This window comes from Protopterus annectens, chromosome 3.part0, assembly GCF_019279795.1.
Source record: "Protopterus annectens isolate FY-2018-M chromosome 3.part0, PAN1.0, whole genome shotgun sequence".
Classification (NCBI taxonomy): Eukaryota; Metazoa; Chordata; order Ceratodontiformes; family Protopteridae; genus Protopterus; species Protopterus annectens.
The window spans coordinates 754,759,625-754,781,803 of NC_056731.1; the positions used below are offsets into that span (position 1 = coordinate 754,759,625).

The 22,179-nt window shown below is 42.1% G+C and overlaps 1 protein-coding gene across 1 annotated transcript in view; it reads left to right on the forward strand.

Annotated features, from left to right (window-relative positions):
* Positions 1-22,179, forward strand: part of LOC122796926 (collagen alpha-6(VI) chain-like) — a 1,619,258-nt gene that overhangs the window by 932,090 nt on the left and 664,989 nt on the right. Inside the window, exons 18-19 of the mRNA XM_044065693.1 lie at positions 6,286-6,357; positions 6,463-6,489. Coding sequence (XP_043921628.1) covers positions 6,286-6,357; positions 6,463-6,489 — 99 coding nt within the window. The remainder of the gene's footprint in view (positions 1-6,285; positions 6,358-6,462; positions 6,490-22,179) is intronic.

Below are 22,179 nucleotides of genomic sequence, written 5' to 3' on the forward strand. Positions count from 1 at the left end.
CATAGGCCTGATAAGGGAGGAATGTGGATTACCACCTATGTGGTAATTTGTGGGTACTTTGTTTTTTCCAAAGGGGATGACTATACATTTTTTGGCATTTAGTTTAAGGCCATGACTCTGGCACCAGTCATCTGTTTCTGTGAGGCCCTTCTGGAGGATGCATGTGTCAGCTGGTGTGCTGACTATGGCACCTAGTTTGCAGTTGTCTGTGAACTTTGTCAGCCACAACCCCCCTATGTTTGCCTGCACATCTGAGAAATAAATGCCGAACAAGAGGGGTCCCAAGACAGAGCCCTGTGGGACTCCACTTGTTACTGGCTTAGAGTCTGACATAGCTCCTGCTATTCTGACTTTGTGGGTTCTGTCCTTTAGCCAGTTTGCAACCCATCTTGTGACAAACTGGTTTACATTTAAGCTGTTGAGCTTGTCTATGATGCCTGAGTGGGGTATTGTGTCGAAGGCTTTTGCCAGATCCAGGTAGGCTGTATGAACTGCTTTGCCTTCATCGATGTGACTAGTGACTGTTGCAAAAAAGTCCACCAGGTTGAAAAGACAGGATCTGCTTTTTACAAAGCTGAACTGGGTAGGGTCAATTGTCTGTAGGTCCCCGATGTCTTTGTTTATGAGTTCCATAACGATCCTTTCCATAGCTTTGCAGACCAGGCTGGTCAAGCTTATGGGGTGGTAGTTTCCAGGGTCTTTAGAGGTGCCACCTTTGTGGAGTGGGACCACTGTAGCTGTATGCCAGTGTTCAGGGATGAATCCTGTAGCAAGGCTAAGATTAAACAGCGTTCTTATGTGCGGGTTTAGCTCCTCTAGGAGTTCACATAGCACGCAACCTGGGACACCGTCAGGTCCCATGGATGCTGTATTTTTAGCTTTGCTGAGGGCAGCTCTCACCTGGACATCTGAGATTTCAGGGAGGTTGCATTCAGCTGAGATATTTATTTCGTCTTTTGGGGGAGAGGGAGGGGAGAAATTTGCACTGAACCTGTCTGCCAGTATGTTGGCAATATCTGTGGGTTCAGTGCATTTTTTGCCATTATGAACTAACTCTGCGCATATCTGAGGGTTTCTGCCCAGGTTTCTAACATAACTGAAGAAGGCCTTGTGATTATCTTTAGTGTCCTTTGCGATTTTTCTCTCGAAGTTGGCCTTTGATGATTTTATTAGCGAACGTAGTTTTTTTGCTAGTGCTGATCAGGGATGCCTTCCCTTTATGGGATTTTGCTCTGTCTTGCAGTAGCTTCCTTCTCTTGTTATAAAGTTTGTTTATGGCTGGGGTCCACCAGATAGGATGCCTGCCTTTGGTGGAAAGGGTCTTGGTTTTATTTGGGATTGCATGATCCATGCATTCTTGGAGATGCCCGTAGAAAGCATTTGTGAAGGATTCAGCAGTGTGGGATGTGGTTTCCACTGGCCCAGGGGGCTTGAAGGATACCATTTCAGTCCTAAGGAGTCTAACATCGGCTTTTGAGAAGTTTCTCACTGTGGTCTTTTGTGCTGGGGGTGGAGGTGGGATATGAATATCTAGGGTTATTAGTTTATGGTCTGATCTCACTAGTGAGGGGTATACTTCTGGTGTTGAGCATTTTGTCCCCATGTTTGTGATGATCAGGTCAAGTATATTATTTCACCTTGTGGGAGAGGTGACTAGTTGTTCCATCGCATTTGAGTTGATGAATTCCAGGAACCTTTGGGCTAGGGTGTTGGGGCTTGAGTAATGCACCCAGTCTATGTTTTGGTAGTTGAAGTCTCCCAATATGATGGTATTTGGTGAGACATTCATATCCTCCAGTGTCTTCAGGAAGGCTGAATGGAGTTCCTGAGATTGTGAGGGTGGTCTGTAGCATGCTACAAGTTGTATAGCAGTTTTGCCTATGGTTAGTCGCACATGGATGGTCTCCAATGCTTTGTGCGTTGCCACTAACCTGGAGGTGTGGATGTCTTTAATGAATATGGACACTCACCCTCCTTTTGTGGTTTGGCCCAGGTTTTGGGGCCGAAATGCATGATACGAGGTATAACCTGGTAGGGCTGGGGTGCTCTCAGGAGCTTTGAACCAGGTTTCAGTTATTGCACAGACATCGACGCTCTCCATACTGAGGAGTGCCTTGAGAGCCTGCATCTTGAGATTTAGACTTCTGGCATTGAGCAGCATTACCCTTAGTTTTTTTCCTTTATTGTTATCTAAGGTGGTGGGTTTGTCTTTTGAGCCTTGCCTAAAAAAGGCACTATGGGGGTGGCAAGAGCCTTAGCCAATATCCAGAAGCCCAGTGGTGACAGTTGCAAGCCGTCCCTTGCGAAGCAGCGTGGCTTGTCCAGCATGTCATCCCAAGTAGACAGACATTGGATCCCCCTAGAATGACACCAGTAATTGAGCCAATTATTAAAGCTGATTATCTTGTCTTTGTATTGTGGCATCATTCTTGGTGAGGACAAGATGCTGCTCAGGGTCAGGGTCATACCAGCCTGGGCTACTTAATCAGAGAGCTCCTCTATGTCTCTTTTCATGTAGTCCAAGGAGATATGTCTCAGGTCATTCACACCGGCATGGACAATGACAGAGTCATATTTGTACTTGCTTTGGAGTGACCTGAATGCTTGTGTTATGTGGCGGATCCTAGCTCCCGACAGGCAGCTCACCGTTACCCTCTCTCTGTTCAGCCTGGTAAGCGGGACGTCAGTGTGTCTGACTATAGAGTCACCTATTACTAGTGTATCAGGCATGGTGTTTCACCTTAAGGGCTGTGATTGTTTGGCACACTGACTATGTGTACTATGTGTTGCTTGTGCAGAGTTTTGAGGTGGTGTTTTCTAGGATGTCTGCTTTGGGAGCCTCTGTTGTTTCGGTAAGTTTTTTATTAGAGCCTCCGAGTATGTCTTTGTGTTACTATGTCTTTGGTTTGCAGTTGTGGTTGGTTTATGTGAGACTGGGTTTGTTGTGTGTGTGGTTACCTTCTCCTCCTGTCTGGTCTTGCTAGTCCTGTGTTGAGGGAGTTCAGCCTCCAGTTTGGCTATATAGTTGCATCTCTCACATGTGTTTGTGTTTGTTGGGAGGAGGAGAGGGTTGTCTGTGTACATGAGACAATTGTAACATTGTCTCAGGACTCCCAGAATAACCAGCTGAACTGGAGAGGACGTCAGTAATATACCACTCGACATGCCAGAATAGTATAAGGGGGTAATGTGTAACTGGGTCAGAGAGAGGATTTTGAAGGGAAGTGGGTATTAGCACGGGTTGTAGGTGGATGTAGTGCTTATGTTAGTTTAAGGGTGCTTCACTTAAAAGAAAGGTTTTAGGAGCAAGTGCTAGGCTTATGATAAAGCGAATAGACTGATTTTGTTGAAAGTAGAGCTTTCTTAAGGGAAAAATTGAAGTGCAGACTTGGCGGAGCCAAGAATAGTTTAAGCCTGTTTAACCGGTGCTGAGCTATGCGCACAATCGCGCAAAGCCGTGCAAACGCAGATTTTAAACAGGGAACTTCAAATGAGCTGGAAATGGTCCAAAACGACCAATTACTACAAGCTCTTGTGCTGAGGTCACTCCTTCAGGGACAGATAGGCTGCTCAAGGCTCCCCACTCCCACTGGTGAGCAAAGAAACTTCCTTCTATCCAAGTAAGGCAATGGACAACACAGGAACTACACCACAGTCCAGAATACAGCAAAGCCTGTATACTGGTCTAAACTAGTCGAGAAAGGTGGGAAAACAAGGTTTTTTTTCGGTTTTTTTTTTTGGTTTTTTAGTTTAAAAAGTACACAGAAATGCAGGAAAAGCAGTAATAAATCACTTACACAGGCTAGCTCACTTTAGTGGGTAGCCTCAACAGTTAAATTAAACAACAAACTTTCGACCAAATGAAACTTTAAGTGCAGATAATGTACAATGCAAAAAACAGGTAATAAAGCAGTTTAAACTTGTTCAAAGTAAGAAAAGGAAGGTCTCTCAGGTAAAAACAGCAAGAAAATACTTAGATCAGGAAAGTAGTCGCTTTTCTCAGTTCTCTGCTGCTAGCACCACTCTGCAGGACCACGAGGAGCTGTTTCTGAGTAGTATAGCCATAAAAAAACGCTCAGGGGCGGATTTTAAACAGGGAACTTCAAAAGAGCTGGAATGGTCCAAAACGACCAATTACTACAAGCTCTTGTGCTGAGATCACTCCTTCAGGGACAGATAGGCTGCTCAAGGCTCCCCACTCCCACTGGTGAGCAAAGAAACTTCCTTCTATCCAAGTAAGGCAATGGACAACACAGGAACAACACCACAGTCCAGAATACAGCAAAGCCTGTATACTGGTCTAAACTAGTATAGAAAGGTGGGAAAACAAGGATATTTTTTTGTTTTTTAGTTTAAAAAGTACACAGAAATGCAGGAAAAACAGTAATAAATCACTTACACAGGCTAGCTCACTTTAGTGGGTAGCCTCAACAGTTAAGTTAAACAACAAACTTTCGACCAAATGTAACTTTAAGTGTGGATAATGTACAATGCAAAAAACAGGTAATAAAGCAGCTTAAACTTGTTCAAAGTAAGAAAAGGAAGGTCTCTCAGGTAAAAACAACAAAAAAATACTTAGATCAGGAAAGTAGTCGCTTTTCTCAGTTCTCTGCTGCTAGCACCACTCTGCAGGACCACGAGGAGCTTCTTTCTGAGTATAGCCACTATGTGTGGTAGACTCGGTAGACTGATGTATTTAACAGATTTTAAGGCTGTTTTACCTTTGGCTGCTGTTCTTTTTAAGACAGCTCAGTTTGCTCTTAATCCCTAACAAGAGACCCAGTCTTAACAGCATTTAGGTGTGTTTACCAGAAGCTTTTAAGCACCTTTCTTGCATCACAAAGGTGGTTAAACAGATTGTCTTTTTTCCTGTTATTAGACCATAATTGCAGTGCTTCATGCATTATGTAAAATTGCTTCCTCCTTTTATAACTTGGAAGTTGCAATTACATCCTGAAATATAACAGTACTTCCCAAGCCTCCAGACTATACTCCAAAATAGTCCATATTGCTTCATAACTCCAGCACTGATAACACATCTGTTTAATAATTTCACATAAGTATATTGTCATTATAAATGTTTCTAAAATGAACAGGTACCCTTCTTAATTTGCTAACAAATAATTGAAAACTGCCAAAAAAATTCCAAAGAAAGCAAACTCACTTTTTATCAAGTTTTAGAATACTTGCAGCTTTGCTCTTTCTGCTTCAAAAAGTACATTATAGGTATTTTCTGAGAAAAATACAGATGGTAAATCTTTCCACCTTAATTGTTTTAGATCAACAACCTCTATTCAAAATGCATACCTGCCTTCCTTTGCTGAAGCCCTTCTGTTATCTTTGAATGTAACACAAATTTCCAGCTGTCCTACACTGTTTCTAGGCCAGCTGCCTTTGTGTAAGTCAATGTAACAGTTCTTCCTGCTGCACTGGGATGGTTCCCCAGCTCCTTATTGCAAGAATAACAAAGCTCTGGTATCTCTTGTCTTATCAGAAGCTTGTCAGGTGTCACTACAGTGTTCCTGTTTGATTATAACTCTTGTAGTAACACAAGAACCTTTAACACAACTCAAGCTTCTTCTGGCAACACAACTATAAGCTCTGTAATCCAGTCCATTATTTTGAACCAAAGGGAATTGCCACCCACTGCATTGTTGTCTGGGCCCTCATAAAACTATTTTAGAGTTTGAGTGAGCAAACTATTGGCAGTAAATGCAGTTACAGTGTTGTCCATTGTTTCTTTTTTTACCACACTGCTAATATCTCTGTCCTCTTTGCAAAGGAGGCTATGTTTAGTGCTCAGCTTATAAAACCTTGGACAGTAGAGCAGTGTTAGTCACATTGGCCACTGCACTGAGGGAACTTTCCTTTTCCTTCAACATTCAGTGGCATTAGAGATGATTATAATATTCAAAAAAGATGAGACATGGTGAATCGCTCCCTTGTGTGTTTTGGGTGGGTGAATGTATGCTCAGGTCTAGTTTTGTAGTTATCAGTATGTGCATTTTGCTGATGTATATTTCAGTCACATTATTTTCAGCAAACTTAGAGCCATTACTTTGATTTTAGTGCCTTGTCATTCTGTCAACTGGTCTTACTCTATTGTGTGTCATTTAAATTAAATGACACATAGATGCATACATCAGCAATGTGCTTACAACATGAACACAGTCTTTTTTTATTCAGCAGTTTCTTTTATCAGTTATCATAAGAGTACTATTTATGTTTGTTTCATATTGCATATCACTGGAATATAAAAAAATAATAATTTATTGTCTCATTTAGGGTAACAGAGGACCACCTGGTCCACTGGGAATTCAAGGTCCTCCAGGATGCCAAGGGAATAGGGGATCCAAGGTAAGGGATTCTGCCAGTTTATCCAAATGTGACCTTGTTTCTATATGGTGTTTTCCAGAGTTGTTACACTATGCATCATTTTTTTTTGTTTCTTTATTGTGACAGGGTGAGCGAGGATATTCTGGAGCCAAGGTAAGTAACAAGTGGCAGAATTTTAGATTAATTCTTTTTTATGCATGTGCTTTTTTAAAATGTGACAGCTAACACATGAGTAAGGTATTGGTATCTAGGTACTGCTTCAATTCTTTTCTACCATAAAACACTTGTAATGAAATGTTATTATCTTTCCAAAGATAGAGTAATATAGTTGTGCTCACAGACAGTCATTCAAATGATAAAGCAAAGACTGGTCAGTTTACTTTTCCTGATAGTAATTTGCACTGGTTCATAAAACACAATATGGACACATTCTGAATAACAGCTATAGCATGTTTCAACACTGTTTACTATTTACAACAGTGTAGTCTGTAAGTATGGAAATGTCTTTAACAACTCTGTAAATCTCTGTGACCATCTTCAAGATCCAATTGATTTTATTATGAAAGAATGTCGGGCTGTGATAGAGACTGCAGATTCCTTTAACCAATATTCTACAAAAAAAAAAAAAAAGCTTAACCCAGACTGAAACTTGTTTATAACAACATGACTTTCATCTTTTACACCCTGCATTTATTGCATTTGGCAGTATGATAGTTAATATGCTTATGGACCACTTTTATTCCCATGTAGTTTTAAGAAACTAGTAAATTTGACAAAATAAGTTATACTTTGGAAAGAAATCAAGATTTGTGGAGACCAGTATGACAAATATTGATAGTTTGTGATGAGTAAAATAAGTATTATAAAGGATCACAACCTGCTTTTTATCAAAACTTTAAAAATATAAGATGTTTGAATGCATTTTCCAAGCCACTTTCCTGACAAGTTCATATTCTATTAATGTTGCTTACTTCCTCCAGTACTTTGAAGACTGAATAGTAGAACAGCATGGCAGACCAATTAAATCATTATAAATTATAGAACTGCAGTGTGTCCTGAATATAAATAGAATTACTATAAATTTTAGAAATACTGTGTGTCCTGAAGACTGATTAAATCATTAAAATTTTACAAATAATTGTGTGTCCTAGAGGCTGAGGTGATCAATATACATTTTCTTGAGGTTTTTACTAACCAGGATAACATTTTATAAGCAGTGGCAGAATTTGAGAAGGCTGGAACTAATTTTATTACAGTAATACAAACTGAAGTTTTTATTCAACTGGTTGTTTTGGTTGGCAGTGTATTGCTAAATCTTGGATTAAGATTAAATCTACCTTTTTGAATAAATGGTAAAGCATTTTATCTTTAAGAAAGGGAAAATCTGAAAGGATAGTCACTTAGCCATAAAAGTAAATGTGGGTTACCTAAAACGGATGACATAGATTTAGTTCACTGGGAAGATTCATCTTGTGCAATAAACTTTGGTAATCAGCTCTCAGTTGATGAAGTACATCTGGAACATTGTTATAAGATGGAAATGATTTATCAAAAAAACAGGAACACTCTAGTATCAATATGAATAGATTTAATGGATGCCTTGTATAGAGCCAAGTAGTGAGTCAGGAGTTGCCATGTTCCTCTACACAGAATTGATGAACCAACATGGATAACTCACTTCCACCCATCTCTTAGCTGTTCCAACACTGAAACTGCTGTTTGAAGTTAGGTCATGTAGGTCATAGGCAGGACTGCATACTTTTACTCCACAGTACCTGGCTTTCTTATCATGTTTTAATATGAATATCGTCTTCCAGTTAATAATATAATGATATTTGATACCATACATGGTGGTTTGATACCATACGTGGTTAAGCAAATGATCTAAAAGTACTTTAATGTTTTTAGAAATGGGGATTAAATCTGGATTTACCTAATTTAATGGTATTAACAGTGCTGTCCACTTTAAGACTCAAAATATAATTTTCTAAATATTTTAGTAGTTTAAAGGGAATACCTTTAATACATCAGGTATTCAGAAACTGTTCGGTATGTTAATCCATTATAAAATGATATAGAGAGGAATATATTTCATGGCAGTTTTCATAACACTGTTTTAAGAATTTCTCTTCTACCAGTTGTATACCAGTCTGTTATGACAAAGTCTGTATGTAGTTGTTCAGGTAATCTACTTCAAGTATATTTGCTATGAGATTCAATAGTACATGCTCGCATTTGAAATATTTTGCATTCTTTTTAATTTTTTAATTAAGTTTCCCCATCATATACATACATAAATGAACATTTTTCTTCATTACTTCATTACATTACATTTCTCAATTATATTCCATCATCTGTCAATGAAAAAAATAGTAGCTTACCCATTATTTAATCTCTTATACACATTTTAATCAAATGTTCCTTTCCTTTGTAGTACCCACCTCTCCATTCTTCTGTGTTTCATTACTATTATAATCCTACCCCATCCTACCCCTTTCAACCCCTATTTCTTTGCCTTCCACAACCCATCTCTTACCCATATTATTCAGCCAGCTCACGTTACCTGAACCTATCCATACCTTTGCTACCTAGTCTGAGATCTATTCCTTTCCTCAGGGACTTACCCATCTCCTTCCACCTTAGTGTTAGCCTCCTCTTTATATCTGTGCCCTACTAGTATATATATGTCCCCCTTGTTCCCACATAGATCCATTGGCTTCTGATCTGTACAAGCAGCAAAAAACTATCTCTTCCTGTATACCTTTGTCTATAGCTCAAAAGTTCTTTCCACATTCTCTTCAGTAATTTACATTCTACTAACTTATATACATGATCTGTCCCTTCCTGTCCCTGTCTTCAACAATTATCATTGGGTCTCCACCCTTCCTTAATCATTCTTACCCCCCCCACTATTCTTTGCCAACTATGCACAAATCTCCAAAGTGCATCCCCTACTAGACAAGAGGATGACACTTTTCTGCCATCTTATGTACTCCCTTACACATCTCAGCATCCCCCATTTTTATCCTTATTTACACATATGGATTTCATTTTTCCATTGCCTCCCTTCCCTTCCCTTATCTCACCTCAAATAACTATATATTGTATCGTTTCTTGTCTTCTGAGACATGCCCCACTCTAATTCCCATCTGTTATCCATTTTAGTCTCCCTTAGCTTATCTTCCCAAATGCCTTCCTTTATTCTCCTTGTCCTCCCCCATAAAACAACCAGTATCCCTTCCCCATTCCACATTCTTCCCCATCTCCATAAACTCTGTAAATTCAATCCTTTTTCTATTCCCTTTTCAGCTATAACCTTTTCTACTCTCAGCTGTTCCCATGCCTAAACATTGTAACTCCACATTTCTGTCCTGCTGTCTAAATCTAAGCATCTTCAGGAAAGGATCAGCACACCCTCCCAAGGTAACCTCTTCCCCAAATGCTTGTCTATGCAATCATATACTCATTTAATAATCCCTCCTCTGTTCATCTTTTTCTCCCACTTCCTACTTCACCTATCTCAGATTATCATTCACATTCCCTCTTATCCTAAATTTTTACCATATCTTTTGTCCCCCGCTTTCTATATTGCCACACTACCACCATCCTTTCAGTGGCTGTACCTTCTTTTCCCCTCCAAATAAACCTATCACACAAAACCTCTACACCACCACTGTCATCTCCTTAGGGCCAATCCCTGCATATTTCCCTAAGTATATAATACATGAAAGAATTATAAGCCCAGCTACTTCTATTCACCACTTGACTGAACAAACCCATCCGACAGTCCAGTGATTTCCTGAAATTCTCCTTTACCTGCTCCAAATTCTTCTTCTTGATCTCCTCCACTGAGCCACGTATTCTAAGCCCTAAATATTTATTCTCTATATTATACCGTGGTAAAACTGCCTTATCACTAAACCCTTACCCACTTTGACTACCACTGATTTTTTATAAAAACATTTCAATCCCAGCTCCTATTCAAACCTGCAGAAAATATCCAGTATGTGTATGTCAGATGCAGACATCTTTCAATAGCATCATACAATCATACAATCATTTGCAAAGCAGTGCTTACTTTTTCCATAAATGCCTCCTTCATTCATCTTTGTATCTCCTGTATTAAGCACACACTTCACATCAAAACCAAACTTAAGGAATGTGGATACCTCTGCTTTGTTTGTTTCTGCAATGTCAGCCTATCTGAACTGCCTTCATTGACTAAAAGTCTAACTTATGGCATTTTGAATAAAGCCTTGACTTCACTTGACCACTTTCTATTTCATTAGTGCAATCAAACATTCCCTTCAAATTCCACTGAAAGCCTTTTGTATATCCATCAGCAGCACCTTAGCATGCCCACTGCTCTGCAACTCAGCTCACCTAACAAAATTCAACAGCATCCTCTATCTCCTGATGACTACCCCTTAAGTTAGCCTAGCCTTTTTTTTAAACACCTTTACTGAATTATCACTTGTGACATAGGCAAATTTATATTCATATAAATGTAATCAAACTATATTAACATAACAAACAATGTTAAGTTGTCTATCTCGCCTTCATTCTTGCTGGATGGGTTCTGAGCCGACCTCGGCTCCGACTCGGCCACTCTAAAAGCTCGAGAGTTGGTTCCACCGGCTCGAGGCTCCCCTTATATCCCACAATGCTAGGCGAGAGTTACCTCAGATCTCGTTTGCCGCTACAGCTTCGAGGTTGGTTTTCTACCGGTTCTTGGTAAGTGACTTTTTCTTGTGTAAATTAGTCTTTCAAAACCCCTTTAATTTTAATATATTTACTTAATTCCCTTAGTTTAGAGGAATTTTTATCCCCTTCTAAAAAATTTCCGTTTTTTTCCCTCAAGAACCTTAGGTTCTTCCCTTGGGCCTACAGGCCTTTTCTCTTCCCTAGTGGAGTGTGTGTGTATTATTTTATTTTAAAATCCTAGTTAGTGGTTTTTATTATAATTTAACTTGACAGGGTGTAACTAGTGTGTCTGTGTGTGTGTTTGTTTACACCTGTTTTAAAAATGTCTAAAGAAGCAAAGGTCTCCGGATTCAAGAAGTGTGATGCGTGCTGTCAGAAAATGTCTCTGACAGATGCTCACACTTCTTGTGTCTACTGTCTGGGGCCTTTGCACCTGCAGGACTCCTGTGCTGTGTGCCATGGCTTCAGCCCCAGGGTCCTGCAGGAAAGAAAAAATAAATTGATACTAAGAGGCTTACTCAAGCCAGAGGATTCCCTATCTGTTTCAACAGGGAAGCCCTCTAAGGCATCTAGGTCTTCGGCTCCGACAACTGAGCCGAGACCTAAGGTTTCTCAACCTCTGCCTTCATCGGCTCCGGCTGGAGCCGATAAGTCTCAGTCCACAGTTTCTGTGGCTCCCTCGGCTCCGGCCGGAGCCGAGGTAGTAGAAGTTCCCGTGTCGGCTCCGACCAGACCTTCGGAGCCGACAACTAGGAAGAGGTCCAGGTCACCATCTCTTGGCTCTGTTCATTCGGCTCCAGGATCTCCCCTGCTGTCTGAACGGAGCCAAAGATCTCACTCCTCTAGGTCATCGAGGCTGTCGGATCATGACCTTCAGAGGGTAGTGAGTCGACTTCTTAAGTCCGAGGCACTGGCCCAGATGCTTCAGAGCCCGACTCATCAGTCGATGCCTGCCCCGGTCCATCAACATATTCCTCCTTCGACTCTCTTGAGCTCGGAGCCGGGTCGTGTCGGAACCGAGACTGTGATAGCGTCGGAGCCGATACAATTGTCTTCAGCTCCGTCGTCGGCTCCGCTTTCTTCCTTGGAAGAATCTCGGCGCCGGACTTCCCTCGTCGGCTCGAGGGGTGAGTGGCATCGGACCCTTGTCCGACCCCTCTCCCTCTCGGTGCTTGGCTGGTGAGTTCGGCTCCGACATCGCCTCGAGCCATCACTGTCGGTGCCGAGGGGGGTTCTTAGCTCCTCGGAGCAGGGACCTCTGGCTCTGCCTGACAGGGGTGCATTTGAGGTCATGCGGAGTGTGTTAGAGCCTGGCTCTACTCCACAGTCGGCTCCGTCCGCCCCTCCCTCTATGGTGCCTCAGGCTAAGTCGACTCACTCCCTCATCCCGGACCGCAGAGAGCCAGCTCCTCAGGAACCCCCTGTGGGGATTTCATCCTCTTCCGAGGCCTCTCCTGATTTGGCAGAAGAGCCCCCTCGGAAGAGGAAGTGTAAGAGGAAACACATTGACTCACCTGAGTCCATCACGTCAGACACAGATTTGGATGATTCTGAGGGTTTCCCCCCGTTCCCCTTCTGAAGATGTCTCATTTGCAGACATTCTGGAGATCCTGAAACAGAGGGGAAATTGGCCAGCCCTCAACCCTTCGGAGGACGAATCTGTGTATCTTGAGGTGTTTGGCTCTCGTCCTTCCACCTCCTGGGTGTCCCCCCCCTTTGACCCCCTCATGCAGGTGGTTGCTAAGAAGGCATGGACGGCTCCTGATTCAGTGGACCCCACTCCCAGGAGACCCTCCAAGTTCATAACAGCACCAGCAGACAAACAGTTCTTAACAAAAGGAGTCTCTGTGGATGCTATGGTGGTAGCTGCTGCCACTAAGAAGGAGCTAGCTGATCCTTCAGTACCTGTCCATCCACCTAACAAGGAATCTAGGTCCATGGACAGGTACGGGAAGTGGATTTTCTCGTCAGCGACATTTACTATGCGTTCGCTGAACTACCTGTGCCATTTTACTCGTCTTCAAAGGGACTTGATCAAGGAAGCGAGTGAAATGTTAAAGGACCCTACAGCTGCGGGTTTCCAAGATAAGATGAACACGCAGCTGGCTACCCTTAACTCCATAACCAACTCCTCCATGCGCCTTCTTTCTTACGCGGCTGATGGAGCGAGCAGAGCCGCAGGGACAGGTGTGGCCTTACGTAGGCATGCCTGGATGCGGCTATGCAATTTTGCGGACCCCTTCAAGACGTCTTTCACTAACTCCCCGTTTGATGAATCATCCCTCTTTGGTCCCCAAGTGAAAGAAACCTTGACTAGGTGCGAAACTGATGGCAAGACCCTTTCTGCCGTCGGAGTCCGTTTTTCTACTCCTTCTAGGCCTTACCCCAAAGGCCAGAAAGGTGGAAAGATGTGGTTCCGTAAACAATCTCAAGGGACTTCGCCTGACGCACAGAGTCGTTTCCCCGCCAGAGGCAGAGGCGGGAATAACAATGGTAGACGTTGCCCTAGGGGCAGGGGGGGTCCGCACAACCAGGGCAATCAGGAAGCCTTCCCTGACAAGCTCTTTCAGCATCCCTGAGGTGTTGCCCGACTGCCCATCTTCGGAGGCAGTCGGGGGAAGATTGTCACTGTACCCAGAAGCCTGGCTATCCCTGACTCAAGACAAATGGGTACAGTCCATCATTTCCGAAGGCTATTCTATCCCCTTTCTTCACATTCCAAATCAGTCAAAAAAATCCCTTCCAGATGTTCCACCCGCTCAAAGGGATCTAGCAGTTTTGGAGATTTCAAAACTGCTTGCAAAAAGAGCAATTCAGCCAGTTCCAGCAGACCAGCAAGGATCCGGAATCTACTCAAGGTTCTTTTTAGTTCCAAAGAAAACAGGGGACTGGAGACCAATTTTGGATCTCAGTGTCTTGAACAGATCAGTCAAGAAAACAAGATTTCGGATGGTCATGCTGCAATCCATCCTTCCCCTTTTGGGCAAAGGAAACTGGATGTGCTCTATAGACCTTCGGGATGCGTACTATCACATAAAAATGAACAGACGCTCCAGAAGATTCCTCCGCTTCAGGCTGGGAACCAGTCATTTTCAGTTCAGGGCCCTGCCCTTTGGTCTCACCACTGCCCCGGTGTTTACCAAATGCATGGCAGTGGTAGCTTCTCACCTGAGACGACAAGGATTCCAGGTGTTTCCATATTTGGACGACTGGCTCCTCACAGCTCCCACCAAGCATCTCCTTCTGATGGCCAGAGATTACACTTTTCGTGTTTGTCAAAAGCTGGGTATTTCAATAAATTGTGAAAAGTCTGTTTTGTCGCCTTGTCGTACTATTACCTACATAGGCGCAAATCTAGATACAATAAACATGTCTGCAAGACTAACACATCAGAGAATAACAGACATTCACAAATTGGTATCACTCCTTTTCAACAACAACAGAATCAAAGCCAGGTTAGTTCTGAAGGTGTTGGGAATTATGGCAGCGGCCATACCTCTGCTTCCATTAGCCAGATACCACATGCGGATCCTTCAATGGATGCTCTTTACTCAATGGTCATACCAGCAACTTCCAATGTCTCACACCATTATGATCACGCAAGCGTGCAAAAATCATCTCATGTGGTGGATGTCTTCCCCCCAGCTCTTGTCGGGAAGACCCTTTGTTCCACCTCCTCCGGTTGCTACTCTGACAACGGATGCCTCCCTGATCGGGTGGGGGGGGCATTATCAGGGCAGGACGGTCCAGGGCACATGGCAACCAAACGAATGCCACTTGCACATAAATGGTCTGGAGATGAGAGCAGTGCTTTTAGCGTTGCAAGCCCTTCAAGACTCTCTTCCCTTGGGAACGATTGCAATCCAAACAGACAATATGTCTGTAGTGTGGTACATCAACAAACAAGGCGGAACCAGATCATACCCCCTGTGTCGAGAAGCACTCAGACTGTGGCAATGGGCGATTTCTTCTCAGCGGTTTCTAATAGCAACGCACATCCCCGGAAAGTCCAATCAAATTGCGGACAAGTTGAGCAGAGCTATACTCATGCCTCACGAGTGGTCTCTGAAAGACTCTGTAGTGAGAGAAATTTTTCTCAAGTGGGGTCAGCCTTGCTGCGATCTTTTTGCTACTCCCCAAAACAGCAAGTGCAGAGAATAGTTCACTCTATTCCCTTTACCAGGCCAACCCAGCAGAGACGCTCTAGTCCAAGTTTGGCCCCGGGGACTTCTGTATGCATTTCCTCCTTTCCCACTGATCTCTCAAGTGATACAGAAAGCTATCGCTCAGAAGGCCTCATTGATCCTCATTGCTCCTTACTGGCCTCGACAAGTGTGGTTCCCCTTTCTACATCGTTTTCTCTTGGAGCGACCGTGGAATCTGGACCTAGTTCCAGATCTTTTGATCCATCAGTCGGGTCAGTTTCATCGCTCCCTCCCCTCTCTGAACCTCACTGCTTGGTTCCTCCAGTTCCTACCTTAGCCAGGCTTCCTCAATTATCTCACTCTGTAAGAGATATTTTGATAGCTTCCCATAAATCTTCCACTCGAAAGATTTATTTGAGTAAGTGGAAACGTTTCACATATTGGGCTCAAGGAAAGGACATAGATCCTTTCACTGCTTCCATCCAATTAGTCCTTGATTTTCTAGCTGAACTCTTCCATGCAGGTTCATCTCCCTCTACACTTAAAGTTCAATTGGCAGCTATTTCTAACTTTCATGTGGGTATTTCTGAATCTGCCTTAATGTCCCACAAGCTTTGCAAAGCCTTTTTGAAAGGGGTTTTTCTTCTCAGACCTCCTATAAGAAATCCTCCTTCTCCTTGGGACCTAAATTTAGTTCTTGCTTCTTTGATTCTTCCCCCTTTCGAACCTGCAGTCTCCTGCTCTTTAAAATTATTATCATGGAAAACTCTTTTTTTGGTAGCTATTACATCAGCTAGAAGAGTTTCAGAGCTTCAAGCACTCAGCTGTCGTCCTCCTTATCTTTTGTTTCATAAGGACAGAGTATCCTTACGAACTAATCTGTCCTTTTTGCCTAAAGTGGTCTCAACGTCAAATCTAAATCAAAGCATTGATCTACCTGTCTTTTTTCCAGAATACTCCAATAGGTCTGAACAAAAGTTACACTGTCTGGATGTTCACCGTCAATTGAGGTACTACTTGGATAGAACAAAACAGTTCAGAAAATCTGATCAGCTGTTTGTCTCCTATGCGGAAAGCAGAAAGGGACTTTCAGTTTCAAAGGTATCATTATCCAGATGGCTAACATCTTTGATTTCCCTTGTATATGAAATTAGACATCAAAAGCTGCCTGATAGACCTAAGGCTCATTCCACCAGAGCTTTGGCTACTTCTTTAGCCTTCCAAGACAGACTGCCTATTGACACCATTTGTGCAGCGGCTACTTGGGCTACTCCTCACACTTTCATTTCTCATTATAAGTTGGATTTAGCTTCTAGGCATAGAGCTAACTTTGGTTCCACTGTTCTCAGGAGTCTGTTCCGTTAGGCCACCCGGGACAAGGTGCTAGGACGGTCCCATCCAGCAAGAATGAAGGCGAGATAGACAACTTAACATATAGAAGTTATGTTCTTACCATAACGTTCCATGTTAGTTGTCTTCTTCGCCTTCTTCTTCGTCCACCCTCCTTCCCCTGGCCTGGACAGACCTAGAGGAGTTGTGATTGTGACCTCTCTTTCTACCACCTCTTTCTTAGACATATGCTATTATGCATAGTTCCTGGTTCAGGATGTAGGTCACCCTTCTTTCTTCCTGTTGTTAGAGGTGGACTCTGTTTTACAGTTATTCTGTTACTATTATAAGCTGGGGTTAGCTTACAAACGAGATCTGAGGTAACTCTCGCCTAGCATTGTGGGATATAAGGGGAGCCTCGAGCCGGTGGAACCAACTCTCGAGCTTTTAGAGTGGCCGAGTCGGAGCCGAGGTCGGCTCCGAACCCATCCAGCAAGAAGAAGGCGAGAAGAAGACAACTAACATGGAACGTTATGGTAAGAACATAACTTCTATTTATACTTCACATATATTGCTATATATCATCTAACCTAAGGAGCAGTACATAAATTATTCAGTTCCTGCCTTTTACTTAAATAAGAAACATCTTTATTAAACCATCACTTACTATATAGGCAATCATACATTTATATAAATGAAAACAAACCACGCTGACACAATCTTAGCTGCAAGCATTTTACATCACAAACCATACTAACACACTCCCAGTTGCAAACATTATACATCAATTATAATCTACCCAGTCTTCTTCAAACACTTATCTTCTTCAATAATTTCTGGTAAAAAGGTTCTTCTGCCTTTTTGTAAAAACCTGGCAATTTTCAATCTCATTTCACAACAAAATCGATCAATAATTCATCAGCACTTTCTACCTTGACCTTAAAAAAACATTACCATTGTCATATACATGGATGCCAGCAATTTCTCCTTACTTAATATGTCATTAAACATTTCTGATATCCTATATTTTAACTGCAACCCAACCCACTTATAAAACTGTACTGAGAAACCATTGGTTTCCACTCTTTAGGTATCAGATTGTATTTATCAGATCTCCCACCCCAGATATTCCATTCAGCTCCTCCCATTGCAATTCAAGAACACCACACCTCCCATCATGTAAACAACAACTCGATTCCTATGTGAGCCTTATACAATTTCTCATGCAATATTCAAAATTCTTCTCTGACATCACCTCTTTTTACATCCTCAACCCAAGCTTTGTTTTAATTTCCCTTACCCAGTATTGTTTTATTTAATCCTTCATCTTCCAGTGCAATAATTTAATATCCATCTCTTCTTGCACCCACCATTTTGCCACGCCTTCTTCCAACTCTACCCTCATTTTAGATTTTTTCTGCTTCTTCCACCTGATTCCACCATTGCTCTATATAACTCCATCTCCAGTTCTGTTTCTTTAACTGTTTCTTACAGTCCACAAAACCTCTCTACCATGCCTGTCTCCTCATTTACCTTCCTCCCTCCTCATGTTCTACCTCTACCCTGTTATCCTCCCTGGACCTTCTGTTTTTATTGTAGCCCATTCCTTAATACCCCTCACTCCTTCAGTCTACAGCAAGATCTGTTCCACAATCCTCTGCAATGACCCAAGTTGTCTAACATCCCACCATTGTCTCTCTCTCTGTCTCTCTCTCTCTCTCTCTCTCTCTCTCTCTCTCTCTCTCTCTCTCTCTCTCTCTCTCTCTCTCTCTCTCTCTCTCTCTCTCTCTCTCTCTCTCTCTCTCTCTCTCTCTCTCTCTCTCTGTCCCTCTCTCTCTCTCTCTCTGTCCCTCTCTCTCTCTCTCTCTCTCTCTCTCTCTCTCTCTCTCTCTCTCTCTCTCTCTCTCTCTCTCTCTCTCTCTCTCTCTCTCTCTGTCCCTCTCTCTCTCTCTCTCTCTCTCTCTCTCTCTCTCTCTCTCTCTCTCTCTCTCTCTGTCTCTCTCTCTCTCTCTCTCTCTCTCTCTCTCTCTCTCTCTCTCTCTCCCTCTGTTTTCTCAGTATCCTCTAACTTCCTTTCTGTCAGTCTATCATTTAGGATCATATTCACACTAAACACATGCCTACATTCAGCCCTAGAGAGTGTTTACCATCCTTCCCTAACACTCTGCCTGTATTAATTAAACAAATCCTTTCCATACCCATGTCCTAGATACCATTTGCAAAACTCACTTCTCTCATACAATTTGTCTTTGTTCATCTCAAGCACAACACTAAAATCCATCCAAAGCTACTCCATCTCACAGCTTTTTCATACTTTTACAGTTCCTTCATCATCTCTTTGCTTTTCATTGGATCCATACAATACCGCTACTACAACCCCTCTCCCTTCCCTGTTTTACCTACCTGCTGCCCATCTCACTTCCTGATCCTACCTTAATTTCTTCTTTTCTCACCTATACTGTCCTCTTACTAAAATCTCTACACTCTCTTCCTCTTTATGAACATTCATCCTCAACAATTTAAAGAAGTGGAAGGGTAGACAGATCCAGTACAAGGACTACCACCTGGTCTGCATTTTCTGCCCTGTTCAATCAAAAGACATATAGTCTTCTGACTTTTGTCTGCCATTTTCCCTGAAGTCTATTCATACTAGGCTGAATAGCCTTAGGCTCTTTTATGAAAACTGACTCAGACTTCCATGAGTACCGATTCTTCTTTGTTAGATATCCCTCTTCAGTTGAAGAAGAAAAGAAAAATATCTAAAGAGAGTTTGGAAGGGGAAAAAAACATCCACCTCATCATTCCAATCTGGGACTGACATACCTGCTGTGGAAGTCTTTGAGCTCTCAGACCAACAGTCAAATCCTCGTGACCCCTCTGGTGATGTTTCACAGGAAGATGCTATGGGTCAGGTCAAACATGTCTAGTCAGACCAGACATCAAGTGCCAGCTGAGAATGGGTAATCCTGATCATCTTTGACTGAAGATGAGGATATCATGCCTCAGGTTTTGGAAAGACAATAGATAGCAAGGCCTACTCAAAGATAATTGAACTTGAGAGTCCCAGGAAAAAGTCTAAAAAAAACTAAGTACCTTTCCCCTCTTCAATCCCAACTAGGTTAACGGGGTCACAAAAGGACATACAATTGTACCCATAGTCTATTTAGTGCTTTCCGGTCCCTTTTCCAATTCTGTCCAATCTTCTATTCCTGTACTTATTAATTTTAAGAGGAAAAGGTCTTCCCATCCTCAGAAGAGGTGTTTTCTGACTCAGAGGAAGAAGGTGTCACAACTCTCTTCTCCTATCTCATATGAGTTTGAGTCAACAGAAGATATAACCTCTTACTCCCCTGTTGAAGAGATTTCATTTTCTGACACTATTTCAAAAATTATATGTTTTTAAGGGAGGATAGACAGATTTCAGAGGAACAGCTACGGCACTGTGACTTCCTGAACCTGGTTTCTCCCAAACCCCTGGCAATTACTCCAATAGTTGGGGCTTTGGAGGAGGTATTTAATTCAGCTTGTGCTTCCCCAGCCTCTTCAGCCTCCTGCACCTAAGAAGCCAGATAGGATTTACAAAGTACCTCGTTCCCACAAATATCTTTTCAGGAGTCCTTTAGCTGCCCAAGCAGTGATTTCTGTGGACAAGGATGTTATCTCCAAGCCCTTAGCCTTCTCCAATCTTGTATACAATGGAAAGGACGGCAAGGTATTTGATAGACATGGAAAGAAACAGTATATTTCATCATCCTTAGCTTTCAGGGCAGTAAGCTGTCAGATGCATATGGCCAGGAACCTCCTTTCTAGGTTTTAAGACATGCAGTGACCTATTTCAAACCTGACGTGCATGCTTCAGATTCTAAATCTACCCTATCTAACCCGGTTTCTTCTACTAGACATCTTATAAAACATTCAAGCATGTGCTCCTAGGTGCTGTTTGTCAGGCTGCTGTAAAAGGATCCATAATGTGAAGGCATGCCCGGGACAGACAGTAGACCTTCCCAGAGAATGTGTAATCCCAAATTTTGAACAGCCCTTTTAAAAAAAAAGTTCCTTTTTGGCAACTCTTAAGCAAAGGTCTTTACATGCCTAGAATAGAACAGAAACTATCCCTTAAGCCCTGATCCTTTTTTTTTTTGGAAACTATTTAAACTAGGTCAACAAAAATCAGGGGAAACAACAATATAAAAAGAAATTGCATGTGGAAGTCAATATGCAATACTAAAAAGAGATGACTGCCTAAACGTCCTTTCCACTCCATTCCCCACTCTGGCCAACCACACAATATAGTGGGCAAACTTTCTCTACACTTTTGGGAAAAAATACCTACATATTCTTGGGTGCTAAAAATGTTTCAGAAAGGCAACACATGGTAGTGGGCTTCAATCCATCCAAAATTAGGAATTCCTCTTCCTTCAAAATATCAGTTACGTTTGTTTCCACAAATCCTACCATATATGCTGTCTTAAGGTCTTTTAGAATCTGTACCTCCTGTCCAGCAGAGAAAGGGCTGTTACTCCAGGATTTTTCTTGTACCCAAGAAAGGAAGTACAAGAAAACCAGTTCTGGACCATTTTGCTGTAAACACCTTTGTAATACGTCTAAAGTTCAGAATGCTAACCCTACAGTCTGTTTTTTCCTCTTCTTCCATCCCATTATTTTCTAGTAACTCTAGACCTCAAAGATACATATTACGATATTCCAAGTCACAAAAACTGTAGGTGTTATTTAAGTGTTTTGTGCTTGGTTTACTTTTTTCACTTTAAATTTTTGCCTTTTGAAATTTCTGCTGCACCAAAGGTGTTTACAAAATGATTAGTTCCAGTTATTTCCTTCTGCAGATTTCAGGGAATTGACATTTTCCTTTATCTGGACAATTGCCTTATGTTAGCAGATTCTACTCAAGATACTCATGCATCCTTTCTTTTCTCTGTAAACCATTTTTGGAAACTAGGTTTCAAACTGAAACTTGAGAGATCTTCCTGAGTCCCAGCTCACAAGTTAACATTTCTGGGATACCTCCTAGACACCTCCAGAGAAAATTTCTTTTTACCATCTACAGGTATTAGACCTGCATCGTTGGTCCATTTCCATGGAAAGAGGGTTCCTCAGAATTCTAAGCTACATGCCATCAGCTGTTCACATGGACTTTTTAGCCAGACTCCATACAAGGAAGATTCAGTGGTTTCTCAATACTGTTTGGACTCAACAGCAATTTCTGTCCTTTCCTATTTCAGTTCTGAACTTCATCAAGTAGGAACTTCTATGGCAGGCTGATCAAATTCAATTGAATCCAGGTATTCCTCTTTCTCTTTCTGTTCAATCTCTGTCCATCTCAATGGAAATCTCAGACTTTGCCTGCAGAGCAGTTTCCAGATGGATCAAGGTTCAGGGGATTCGAAGTCCCCACTTCAGGAAAAAATATGTCATCTTCAAAGAAATCATAGCCCTGATAAAAGCTTTAAAAGTCTTGAATTGTCTACAGTATGTACTCCTGGACACCGTTGTTAATGACAGACAGCACCACAGTAATGTGGTATATAAATAGGGGGGTGCAGGTCTTACCCCGTGCAGGCTAGCCATAATTGCCTGGAAGCTGGCAGCTTGGCACAGTCTCTCCCTTTAGGCTTCCTTCAACCAATCAGAGCAGATCAGTAGTGCA